The sequence below is a fragment of the Seriola lalandi genome, unplaced genomic scaffold (genome assembly GCF_002814215.2).
Source record: "Seriola lalandi dorsalis isolate HSWRI2012SDOR001 ecotype SW California unplaced genomic scaffold, Sedor1 jcf7180002054572, whole genome shotgun sequence".
Taxonomy (NCBI): Eukaryota; Metazoa; Chordata; class Actinopteri; order Carangiformes; family Carangidae; genus Seriola; species Seriola lalandi.
Genome location: NW_019525125.1, coordinates 102,273 through 115,775, shown reverse-complemented (window position 1 = coordinate 115,775; position 13,503 = coordinate 102,273). Strand labels below are relative to the sequence as shown.

The 13,503-nt window shown below is 42.6% G+C and overlaps 1 protein-coding gene across 9 annotated transcripts in view; it reads right to left on the bottom strand.

Annotated features, from left to right (window-relative positions):
- Positions 1-1,669: 1,669 nt before the first annotated feature.
- camk2b1 (calcium/calmodulin-dependent protein kinase (CaM kinase) II beta 1) overlaps positions 1,670-13,503 on the bottom strand; it is a 69,189-nt gene continuing 57,355 nt past the window's right edge. For 5 of the 9 annotated variants that reach the window (XM_087176858.1, XM_023417146.2, XM_023417148.2 and 2 more), the window contains 8 exons: positions 12,041-12,089; positions 7,919-8,008; positions 7,077-7,220; positions 5,754-5,930; positions 4,956-5,031; positions 4,744-4,838; positions 3,441-3,674; positions 1,670-2,495 (listed from right to left, as the gene is read on the bottom strand). In XM_087176858.1, coding sequence (XP_087032984.1) covers positions 3,442-3,674; positions 4,744-4,838; positions 4,956-5,031; positions 5,754-5,930; positions 7,077-7,220; positions 7,919-8,008; positions 12,041-12,089 — 864 coding nt within the window. In that variant the 3' untranslated portion in view covers positions 1,670-2,495; position 3,441. The remainder of the gene's footprint in view (positions 2,496-3,440; positions 3,675-4,743; positions 4,839-4,955; positions 5,032-5,753; positions 5,931-7,076; positions 7,221-7,918; positions 8,009-12,040; positions 12,090-13,503) is intronic. The other 4 variants (XM_023417149.2, XM_023417151.2, XM_023417150.2 and 1 more) reach the window with 2 other exon arrangements.

Genomic DNA, 13,503 nt, shown 5'->3' with positions numbered 1-13,503 from the left:
AAAAAAAAAAAAAAAAAAGTCCTGCTGTTGTGTTCCAGACAGCATTGAGATTTTAAGCAAGTTAAAAATATCACAACTTTTAGGAAAAGAGCACAGAGCGGGTGTTCAGCTATCGCCTAGCAACAGCAGGAGCCACCAACAGTGCATCCCCTCCTTCCCCAAGCAACTTTTTAGCAACTTTTTAGCACCACAAGCTGGAAAAAAAACCAGTGGAGCAGGGGGCTGAACTACTGCCGACTGAGAGTTCTGGGGTCAGAGGTCAGCGAGGTTTAGGATATATGCCCCCGGAAATGTCGAAATTATAACAAGATACTTTTATGTTGCAGTATTGTGTGACACGTTTCACATCATCATGACATACCAAATAATTTAATTGTAACAAAAAGATCTTTTTTGATTTATTTATTTTTTGGTCTTTTATCTGTTCACAAGTTTTACTCAGCACTAAACAGTTTCATGGACTTTTAGAAGGAAAATACATACGTATAGAAAATGTTGATGAATTAAGTCACTAATCACAAATTAAGTGTTACACTTTTTCAAACTTATAATCAGTTGATTTCCCTCAGTTCAGAAGTAATTTGAGTATTTTAACAACGGGAAGTCTTTTACTTTCTTCAAAATGGTTTTGTTGTAAAACAAAACAATATTATTTTTATATTTAGTGTCCAGTTCGACCTGTTGAGGTTTCTGTGGTCAAAGATCAACCAAGTCCAGGACTAAAAATAACCCAAAGTTTACTTTAAAACAGGAGCGAAACTTCACCTCATTTAAAAGAATTGATGCTACCTCTATCAGGCTGACTTTTTTCACGGCTCACATGTAAGAATTTATTGCTTTTCTTGGTCTTGTAAAAATAACTGTCAGATAAATAATAAAAAAGAATTGTTATGGTAAACCTACTTTTCTTTACCCTAGTGGAAGCAACTGTGTTTAATCAAAGAACAATCTGGCTTAAAATAACTCACTGCAAAAAAATTAATTAAAATTACAACTTTAAGTCACTGGCTGGAAGATTTCCTCTTTGGATCTTTTCAACATGGAACATACAAATAATTTATTTTTAGAACAACACACCAACTTATTTTGTCATAATGAAATATTATTTTGTCTCACTAAAAATGTCACAACATTAAGTATCTTGTTATATCAAGAAAATGTTTCTCCTTATAATGAGAAAGTTTTTTCTTTGATCCAAGTGGCAGCAATAGAAAATAAAGAAGGGAGCAGTGCTGCTAACAGACAGCGATATGTTTTTCTTCTTCTTGTGCATCTTCACGACGACGCTTCATTGTTTAGACGTCACTGTTCAGGGTCATTACAGCGTTTTACATGGAGATGGAAAAGTAAATTCACGATAAAACTCTTATTGCACGCTGTTAGTTTTGTTCGTTGATAGATTCAGGTTTTGGTGCAGGAAGACGCTGAGCTTAACCAAACCCGTTCTCCGGCCGTTCACATGGCAACGAGGGAAAAACAAAGAGGTTCCTCCAACTGCACAGTCAGTCATTATTGTTTGCACTAGCACACGCTATGTGTCTGCCTTACATGACCACAGTCACACGCATACAAGGACTCGCTCTCCACCTTCGCACGACACCCATCAGGCACACCCCTTCCAAAGAAAACAAAACAAAACCAAAACCCAAAAACAAACAAACAAAACAAGTTGACCATGAGTTTGGGCGAAGTATTATAGCTAACATGACAAGAAGCAAATTACAAAAACTGCCAATATCATTTTCCACTTAATAGCCACAATAAAAAACAGCCACTGTTAATACGGGGAAAAAACATGCTTCCTTAAAAAGATAGAGAAAAACAAAACAAAAAAAATTCCTTCAACTCTAGAAACCACTGGCATCAAGAATTTTGAATTATACAAATTACATATACAATTGCAAATGTTTATTAATAATAATAATAATAATAATAATAATAATAATGATAATAATAATGATAATAATAGATTTTACTTAAAACTTTACATACTGTATTTCTAGTGCAGTGTTTATGTCACACGAGTGTGGATTCACAGGAGGACACGAGGGAGGGTGTCACAAAAATAGTGGGGATGGGGAAAAGACCACAGGAAGACCGAATCACACGAGTGCTGAAAACACCCCCACCCTCCAACCCCACCCCCACCCTCCAACCCCAACCCCACCAATCACCCAGTGTGCCGGAGGGAAGAAGAGGAAGCTGGGGTGGGGGGGTGGGGGAAGTTCAGTTGGTGTTGTCTGATGTTTGTCAGAAGGTGTTGTAGGGCAGGTGACAGACAGGGGGCAGTAGTACTAAAAGAAGAGATGCATGCTGGGGGTTGAGGCCGGGCGTCCATTGAGGGAGGGTTTGCTGATGAAGGGCGAGGAGCCCTGTCCCCAAACCAACACTGGACTTGTTCTTTCATCCCTTCCTCCTCCTCCTCCTCCTCCTCCTCCTCCTCCTCCTCTCTTTCCAGCAGAGCACTCCTCACAGACAAAGCTATGGCGTTCAACCTGAGAGTGAGAACAAAACAGTGTCACATAAGTTGAATATATGACCATGAAAGTTTGTAGCCCACTCTTTAAAATGTGTCTGTCCGAGAGTAACAACATCTGCCGACATCTGCCAGAACCTCTAAAGCTCGTCTTTTCTGCGCTGCAGTTTTCATACAAATTAAACAAGATACAACTTAGTAATCAGCTTTAGCGGTGCTAGCAGGTGCATTTTGTCCCCCTGGTTTCTGGTGTTTATGCAGGAGTGGTTTTTTCATTTTTTGGTGCACATTTTCTGTTGACCTTTCAAGTCTGCAAAGTACTTTTCATGAAAGTAATTTGAATGATTTACTGCGTGGGAGCCCCTCAGACTATTCTCAAAGCAAAAGCTCATGGAAACACACACTGGTTTTCTTTTGCCGACTTCCTGCATAAACCTTCTTAATATACAATTTGAAATTACGAAGTTAAAAACGAGTAACGGAAACGTATATCCTCGCATGAGGTGGTTTTTCAGACTAAAAAAACAAGGCGGCCGCCACATCAGGCCGCAGGGAGCCAGTTCCAACCATGAGGCCGGAAACCCATCGTCACGTTTAAGTGGAACGATATCATGAGAGGAGAAAACCTTATTATTATTATTATTATTATTATGCTTTATTTGCATAACATCACTCAATGGAAACACAGACCATTCACAATTGTCTTTTGTCCACTTTCCTGAAGAAATTTCTTCTATTTTGTGCAAAACTGCGTTGGAAACACAGGTAGTGAAAGAACCAACTGCTCTATACTTTCCTCGTCATTTTTGCTGTATTCATTAACACACATAAAGCTCAACAGCTGCCGCTCCTCTCCAAAGTTGCAGTTTGAAAGAACAGCCAAATACAATATATAAACATGATCTGAGGGGAACGCCGGCTGTTGTCTGTTTTCTCCCAGTCGTCCCAGTGCTGTAGTCTGTACCTCACTGGAGCGGCGCAGCTGGTGCGCCTGAGCAGTGGAAGTGGATGTTCTGCCACTTGCTGTCTCTGCGATGCCAAACGCGAGTTTCCTCTGACTGGCTGGACCGCGGCCGACCCTGGCCGTCAACAAACTGGGTCAGGCGGATGTAAGCGATGCAGGCGGCGTCCTCGCCGATCAGGTGGACGTGGGGGTTCAGGATGGTGGTGTGAATGGGTTTGCTGTTCTTAGCCAAAACTGGAAAGATGGTGAAAACAATGTCAGGAGAAGAGTAATATACTTAATATAATATTATCACTAATTTGAATATAGTCCATGTTAATTAAAGCAAGCACTATAATGAGGAGCAAAGATTAGTTAAGTTGTTTTCTTCACGTGATAAGAGCGCGACAAATTGGGGAAGGATACGTAGTGACCGATAAGACCGGATCAGGAGGCGAACGTGATGTCATCGTTTCCAAAAGTCTCTGTTTGCACCCGTCCAGACTACAACACAACCCCCGGAGTTTTCAAAAATAAAACAAGGGCCCGCAGCGTCTCTGTCTCAAGGGCTTGAACGCTTCGCTGTAGTGTCCACTCGTATACGTGTGAATGAAGATCTGCAGTTTCATACAGTCACTACACAGTGAAGCAAATACTAGTGCGTGACACTAATCATCTCAATCTTAGTGGGTGTGGGAGCTGCTGTGGATTGTTTTCCCCCATTAGTTTTCTGAGCAGTAGTTAAATTTCTCTACATTTCATTTGATGTTTCCTGCGTGTACAGCAGTTAAATGAGAGAAAAGCTTTTCTCTTTTTGAGTCCCTGTTATTTAGACGAGTATGTTTTCACTAAAACAAGATAAAACAATAATAAATGAGATCAGGAAATTTTTTTTTCTTTTAGAATTGCTGTCTCGTAGTTGTCTGCCTCCACCACGCAGACTAGTTTCAGGTTACACCCCTGTTTATTCAGAGTCACATTAAATATGAACAATTTGTGTGAAATTTTGTTGTAATTGCTGTGTGAAGTCTTGAGTAATAGCTAAAAATTGATTCCTGAGGTCACCTTGACCTTGACCTTTGACCTTTGGCCACCAAAATCTAATCAGTTTGTCCTCGAGTCCAAGTGAACGTTTGTGCCAAATTTGAAGAAGTTCGGTCGAGGTCTTACTGAGGTGTCGTGTCCACGAGAATGAGACGTACGGACGGACAACCCGCAAAACAATACGCCTCTGCCTCTGGAAGTCTCCGGCACGGAGGCATAAAAAATCTCATTATTTACAGGCAAACAGTGCAACAGTCTGACACCAGAAGTGAAAACTTACGGTTCTCAAAGTAAAATCTGTGGAAATCCATCCCCTCCACCAGGTTGCCCAGCGCCTCTGGCTCAAACGAGGTCAGTCCGGGGTCGCAGATCTTACTGAGGAGGAACGACCGGGCTCATGTTAAACAAGCTAAACATGAACTTCAAACTATGCTAACTTGAACACAAGCCCAAAAAACAAACACAAGCCAGACACCAAAAATGCAGACTCACGCGTATGCCTCAAAGTCTCCATTGTTGATGGCCTCGATCAGCTGCTCGGTGATCTTGATGATTTCTTGTTTGCGTGCTGCAGAGGACAGTGGGAACACAAGTCAATCAGAGGCAAGCGACAGATGGAGAGGAGTTCGTTTTTAAATCGTTTTAATTCATCAACGCAGCAACACAGATGCTGAGGTGAAGGCAGTGAAGACTGAGAATACTGTCACTGGTGAAGAAGTGATATAAGAAATATCCCAACTCGTCTTATCGTTTGTGTAATGAGCTGGAGAAATAGGCTTTACGGCAGTAAGTATTTGGATTAAAGCGAGGAACACATGCAGAAAAAAATTAATACTAACAAGCTTTTCTTCTACGCCTCAAACGAATACACACATGTAATAGAGGCCTTGCTCATCATGAGATCCTGAACAAGTGTCAAACGCACTGTAATATGAGCACACACAAGGTATCTGCCGATATCACTGCAAACAATGTCACCGCAAGTATTTAAAGACATCACAACTGGTCAAAAGCAGCCAAACGATGCATGAATCCCTCTGCGGCGCAGCACAGAGGAGGCACTAAACACACACACGCCCCCAGACGTTCAGTTCCCAACAAAGCTGACAAAAGGAGTAGTTTAACGCAACAGACTTTTCTCAATGAACCGCTGTTTACTCACAGCAGAACACCAACTGTTAAATGCGCTTCTCACGCACAGGCCTGCACTGAAATCCTGAAAGGTCATTCGACTGAGCCCCTGATTGGCTGCCATGCATAGAGTCGGAGTGGGTCATGCTCGGTACTCACTCTGGGAGGAAGACAGGGAGAGGCTCGAGGGGGAGTGAGGGGGAGGTGGGGAAGTAGTGTGTGCAGGTGGAAGGGCGGGCCTGGCGCTAGGCACTGGCACCGGTGCAGCATCACTCTCAGGTGCAGGGGCTGCCGGCGCCCTGCGAACGCTGCTTACCAGGTCTGTGAGCCGGGACACTGATTGCCGTCCGGGCAGGATGGGTGGGTGGATGGGTGGATGGATGGATGGATGGTGGAGATGGAGGAATGCAAGAACAGATTAGAAACAGTGAGCAGGAAACATAAGAGAGAATAAAGAAATGAAGCAATCCCTAAATTTATGGTGGCAATAACTGCAAAAGTAATCGATTGTGACAATATATCATTATCATAGAGAAGCATTACAGAAGGAGCCTGAGGATGATTCAGCGCACAAGCAGTGATGGTTTCATATGAGAGGTCTGGAAGAAGTTTAGCACACTCAGCTTTTCATTACACCTGAAGTCATACACCTCTTATTAATCCTGAGCCTTTCATTTGCATACGGTTATTACAAAACTTCCACGTCTTCGTCAAACATCATTTAAATGAAACTGTGCTGTTACAACCAGGATCACAGAATTATAAACGTATTCAATTTGACTCATTATATTTGGTCTGATTAAACATTTGAAGGTTTATTTTTTTATAAAAACTGTAATTTAAAGGACGGTGTTAGTTTTAATTTATCTTTCAGCACTTGGCGACTTTCCTAACCCGCCAGTGGCCCAGTCTTTCACGATGTGGATGTAAATCCATGTGTATCAAAAGTAAGTATTGGCTATAGTTTCATCTTTAAAATAGACTTAGTAATTGCTTAACTCAGCATGCCACCGTATTTCTAAAATTGCTGAGGGAGAAGGTTAAATACTGTATTTATTTGGTACTATTTTCAGGAGTGTATTAATACACATTTGGTGTGTATGTGGGACTGACTGAAAATAAACTATAAATATCAATAATACATTTATATAATAATATATCAAATCTATATAATAAAACTATCAGGTTTTTGGACAATAACAAAAATATAGAAACAATTTCAGCCATAAGTGGGTTTTTTTTTTGGGCTTAAAAACATGTCATAGCAACATATTTTGATTCTTGATTCTGCAGTAGCAGATTGTTTTCAGTGTCACTTCACAACTACTCTTCTCTGAAATCTGAAAAACTAAAATCTTGAAGGGATTTTTTAAAGACGAGGGAGATAATAATGATCATTAGAAATAAGAAGTGATCTCTGTACAGTGTAATGGCCGGCGGTTATCTACTGTACACTCCCTGCTGCCGCGCTCCTCTACTTACTCTGCATGGGGACAACAGGGGTGTGTGGAGGGGAGGGGGCGGAGAGGGCAGCGGGAGGTGGTGTGCTTGATCTCCCTTCCCCGTCGGATGTGGGCCCTGAGCCTCTACGCACTGAGCCCAGCAGGTCAGCAAACTTCGCAGCGGCTGAGTTTCGGAGGGAGGAACATGGGAGACAGTGCACTTAGACAGAAGGATCAGATGAACTAACTTTGTCTTGGAGAGCACTGAGGCAAGAAGGAGACCCATGCAAATGTGACAAAAGGTGAGATTTATCAAACATAAACAGAAATACAGTCTCATTTACTGTGACATCTGTCTTTAGAGCTCTCCAGGACAAAGTCTGACTCAGACAGAGACAGGAATGAGAACATAAACACAGAGGGAAATTCATGCTTAGAAATAAAATGTGTCAGTGGGCAGCTTGTCTTGTTATTCCACATATGTCCATAAGAGGGAGACAACACATTATTCTAAACACACGTGGCGTGGGCGGAACGGGAGGGAGGATGGGATAGTAGAGGAGTAGAAATACTACAAAACATCTCAGTGTTTTTCTCTACTATTCATGTTATTAGATGTTTTAGAGTGTCTGACAGTCAGAGGCACAGCAGGTGCTGATTAAAACTCAGTCTACGTCAGGGCACCGGAGGGATTTCCTGATGGTAAATGTATGTTTCTAATACATGCGGAAGACACACAAGGGAGGATTTAGTCCAGGTGAACTGCAAGTAGAGCGTATGATTGTGTGTGTGTGTGTGTGTGTGTGTGTGTGTGTGTGTGTGTGTGTGTGTGTGTGTGTGTATGTGTTACAGGCTGCATTTTGCGGGGCCATGCTGACTTACAGAACACAGTGGCTGTGGAGCCCTGAGAGCTATCAGGCTGGGAGCTCGTGCTGGACTGCGCCTTAAGCGAGCTGTTGTCTAAGCTCTTCCCTGATAACATGCACACACGCACACACACACACAGAATGAGACCAGACACACACACACACACACACACACGTATGCAAAGAGAGATGTCAACCAGTCGCACAAAAACACAACAGAAATGTCACAGTGAAGAACGATCGAGCGTGAGTGTGATGGTGGGGGCAGATAAATACAAGACGATAAACCTGGTCAACCTTTGTCTTTTCTGGCTCTGAGAAATTACAGCTACTTTTCACCGACAGTCCTCTGTCTCCAGATCTTATTGAAAAAGAAAGAAAGCATTTCCCTCATTATGCCAGTTAATGGCTCCATTTTAGCTGGATTTACAACGGCGGCTGCTGGCGCGTGCGAGGCTTCACAGAGACTTTAATGGGAGGTTTCCAGTGAGCGGAGGATGGATGATGACAACGGTGATGGCCGTGATAATGAGAGAGAGTTGGATGTTACTCATTACCGCTTGTCTGTTTTATCAGCTGGCACAGAGGGAAACGCAACTCATGAACACTCACTCACAAATAGAGGGAAAGAAAATGTCCCTGCAGGAAAAAACAAAACAAAACAGATGGCAGGAGACTGGCAATAAAAATAAAATAAATAAATAAAAAGCAGAAAAAAAAGGAGAAAAGAGTTTCCTGCCAAGATGCTGCATTAATAGAGGTATGACTGCACTCTCTCCAACATGTAAACAATGATTAACATTTTTGTCAATAAATGCAGATATAAGAAGGAAGAAAAATGGCAACTACACAAAGCAAACATACAGAGACGTCACAGCGCGGTTCACACTGGTCGACTGACACGTGATCCCTCGGAAGTGCAGTGCAGGAACATCTCAGCAATTAGCATTTAATTCTCCGGATGTCGCAAAGAGGAGAAACTTCAGCAGTTAAACAGGAAGTAAACCTATAAATTATAACTTGACATGAAAAAAATGAACACCTCCAGAGATTAGATTAATGAGTCACAACAAGCAGCGCTCACAAAACTGTCTGCAACATATTCTCTACTATAAAAGCATCGAGAGTAACACAACAGATATGTGTTCAGATGCTCCAAAAGCCGGCGCAGGTGTTGGGTTACAAACCAGCTGTCGAGCACCCGCTGACCTGACGGGAACCTACAAAGGCCAACACTACAAAAACTGTTCCAACCAACATGAGTCGTCTCCCCCCCCGCCTCCCGCACTCACCTGGCTCTTGTAGTTCTCTGTGGCGCTGAGCGTGCTATCCCCCCAGCTTCGTATCTTAAAGAGTCTTAAACCTGCTGTGTGAGACTAATGCTATCCAAGGGTGGCGCTAGCAGAGCGGCGTGTCTTCAACGCCTCTCTGGGTGCTCCGTCTCCTGCCACCGGGGTTAAATTTAGACACCACCACCCCCTTTTAGCCCCCGACCCCCCCACACACCCTCCCTCCCAAGGTGCCCTTGACCTCTCCATTCCTGCCAGAGGGGTGGGGTGGTGGGGCTCCAATTTGGGACCTTGGCTCTGATTTGGGACCTTGGAAGGGAAGGATGTGTGTGGAGGGGGAGGATACTTTTCACGGTGTGTACAGGGGCAGTACAGTGTGGTACAGCAGAGCCCGGGGGTCTAAAGGATTTTCAGGTGATGTAACGCTCCTTCAGGCTACCTTTCCTACATCAAGGGGAATTGAAATAATGAATTTTAAACGAACAGCAGGGTGAACTTTCATAAATCAGATATTTACAGACAGTTTTTATGACATAGCCACAAAAACATGGACATCAGTTGCAACCACTATATCTACTGTAATAAATGACTTTACAATAACGCTGCTGTATTGTCATGTTAGTCCATACACTGAAAAAATAACCCGTAGGATTTTAAGTATTTGCACTAGCACAAATTTTACTGCTGCAATATCAAGCGCAACTGACTTGATAGTATCAAGTAAAATGTACTTACCACTAAATTTAACATTCATGAAGATATTACTATAGATAAGATATAATATGTTGTAAGTTATACTTACTTAAACTAATTAATTTTCTTGATAGCTACGACTGTCGCTGTAAAGTTAATCTTACATATCTGTTATACTTACTGTTATGAGGTAAGTAGTTTTTCTTCCTATTTGACATTTTAAATTATTTAGTTGTATGAAGTTATATTACGCACTATAATTATGGAAATGTCACCAATTTTCTTTTGATAAACTTCACCATATTTTCTCTGTATGAACGTCTCCATGTCAATTAAAGAAGTGAAAAAAACCAAACAAACTATTTTACTGAAATCGCACCTGAAGTTATACGAAACTTTCAAATAACAACAAATAACTCTATAGAGATCAACGTCCTCTACCTGTAAATTATTGAGTGAGACACTGAAACTGTTCTAATACTTTATTAGCTACCTAATGAAGCCAAAGGTCAAAGGTCAGACACTTTTCTTCAAGGGATCTCTTTCTGGTCATGTCTAGCTATAACATGAGAACGCCTGATGCCAAAGATAAAGGTGATGAAATACATTTATCTGTGAAACTGTCAGTAGGAAGACTGTTTACTGAAGTTGTTTACAGCTAAAATCATCACGTGAAAAACAGGACATGAGAAGATAAATCTATTTATCTGAGTGCACTCTATGTTCTAGTCAGTTTTAGGTTTGAGATTCTCAGCTACTTTTACTCTGAGAGTTTTCAAACTAGAACTTACCAGTAAAATAAGAGCAGTTCCCCCCGAGTACTACTTGGTACGTGTAGTACTCTTTCTAGTATTTTCTTACAGATCTACATGACGGCTCTGCTGCGGTTGCTAGGGAATTTGTGACACAGCAGCAAAGCCTCTATAGGGAGGAGGAGGAGGAGGAGGAGGAGAAGATGGAAGCGCACACTGTGTTCTGTATGCTTGGCGCCGAAATGATACACTCATGACCCGATTTAGACGCATTGTACTCAGCTCGGATGTGGAGAACAGGGGTGTTTGAGTGTGCTGGCATAGATAAGCAGATCCAGAACCCATGCATCCGCGCACACAAACACACACAATCACACACAATCACACACAATCACACAGTGGCCACAACAACAAAAAAAAAAAGGCTGCATATAAAAGCAGATGGTGAAGTTACTTGCTGATATATATGTGCTATGCCCCGCACAGACCCTTATCTCACAAACTCTGCAGGCTGACACCCTGCACAGGCGTGTTGGTATTTCAGAGGTGTGTGTTTCTCAGTACTTAGATTTCAGCCCAACCCCAACACTTTTGAGAAAGCCAAACCACAACAGCATTACAAGGCCGTTTACATTTCACAGCCCCCCACCTCTCACCTATCAGACACAGACACACACGGAAACACACAAACATCTCTTCAGAGAGTAAGAAAACAATAGAAAAACAGCAGAGGGAAGCAATACAGCCCGGCTCCATGAGAGGTCAGTAGGAGGTCAGCTATCCGCGGCCTGACTGCCTGGTGACTAAATTAGAATCACATTCACACCATCTGTACCACACAGGAAGCGTATGTGTGACTCTTATTTTGAAAATAACATTCCCTATTCATTTAACATGTGCTGCTTTTTAATTAAAAAGAAAAACACTCACTGAAGTTTAAAAAATGATGTCATTAAGCCACGTTACACCTGTAATCTTTCAAAGCGGTCGAGAAACACGAATGTGCACAGAAGATAAAACATTTAAGAATCCTCTAACAGGTTGTCGGGTTTCAACAACCTCTTTAGGGACTTTTTGTCTGAATGTTTAACTGATACTTTCTAAGCTTTTAAAAGTAAGAGCAGCAGTGGCCGGTTACACGGAGACACACTCGTTTAAGGTGCAACATTTATGTCCGTTACAGAGAGCAGCTTTCAGTGAGCAGAGCTCGTCACCATCCACCTTTACAAAGCTGAAAACTGAGGTAACTTACCCAGCTGCTTTCTGGCTCACTGTGCTATCTGCTGGTTGTCATTCACTCGTTTCTACTGTTTTCAAAAAATGACTTGACTGCCTCATGTCATATTTAAGATCATGGAGCCTCGTGGTGATCTCCAGTTATAGTTAAAATCTGCCCAGTCTTACCTTTCACATCTTCATCCTCCACAGTGGTGTTGCTGCTGTCCGACGACTCCTGGAGATCAGAGATAGACAGGTCAGTTCAGTTTGGGTTGGAACGTGACACAACACACATGAGGACGCACGTCACAGGAAAGACGCTCGGTTTACACAGTCAGAACGCAGGCCAGCGGGGTGGCACGTCATGTCTCCACAAAACTAAAACTGCGGGAACCAGAATGCATCAAGACCAGTTAATGTGGATTTGATCCAAAAGCAGATGCCAAACGAGGACAAAGTTAGTGAGTTAAAATCATCCAGGATTCGTAAAAATATAAAGTCAAACCATGCCACCTAACCCATCAGCACAGGTCACCAATACGCCACCTTAGCAACCTGGTTTATCCTTGGCCTCAAACCTCTTTTCTTCTACTCCAGGCAAAGCTCCCCGTGCCTCCAGTGTGTGTGTGTGAGTGTGTGTGTGTGTGTGTGTGTATGTGTGTGTGTGTGTGTGTGTGTGTGTGTATCACATCATGTGGACAAATGACGTCTTTCCTCCACAGGGGTGCTTTTGTCTCTTGCTCAACTTGACAGAAAACGCAACGGGATGTGCGCCATCAATCTACTTCAACAATAGCAACAGAATGGATTCTCACAGAGCAGCGAGTTGTCATCTTAAGGAGGTGCAATCTATCCGTCTACCGGTCTGTCTCTCTGCCTGCCTGTCTGTCTATCTCTTCGCAGGCTTTCGCCAGAGGAGAAGTTCGCCTCTGATTTCCAATTAGCAGATTAAATGGGGCTAAATTCCGCCGCACGTCGAGGGGAATTGAGAGACGCGGCGACCTCATTAGAAGTGCACACGAGCACGAGCAGCGTCACGAGCAGAAGCACAGAAGTGGTTTCATAGCCTGTTAAAGGGCAGCTGGTGACCTGAGGAGAGGAAGAAAGAAGAGAAAAAGTGTGTGTGTGTGTGTGTGTGTGTGTGTGTACAGTACGCGTAAGTGTGAGGGAGAGCATCCTGAAACAACACAAATATCATTTTAAAAGTGCGATTCCACATACAGTTTGTTTTCTTTGGGCTGAATCATAGAGAAGTTTTCTCTATGACATTTTACATCTCGTTCATTTTCTCTCATCCTGCCACATTACAGGCAGGAGAGGGCTTGTAAAATGTTACAGCCACATAATTATGATACGCTCGTTTGTGCACTTTGCTGTAATTTACCCTCTCGGGTGTTTATACTACAGTCACGTCTCAGCCCGTATATTAAGGCAGTTCTCTCATTTAATCTTGACTCTAGTTTTGGCCTCTGTTCGTGGACCGATGGCATTTGTTAAGATTTACTTGTACCAATAAAGTCAAGTAGGTCAACTAGGCTGCTTTAAACCAGCCTGGTGTGAAAACATGAACCGTACTGAAGCAGTATCCTCCCAAAATACTGTCAGTGTCTCCACATGTAGACGCACTTTTTCAGCTGCTGTTGGGAACA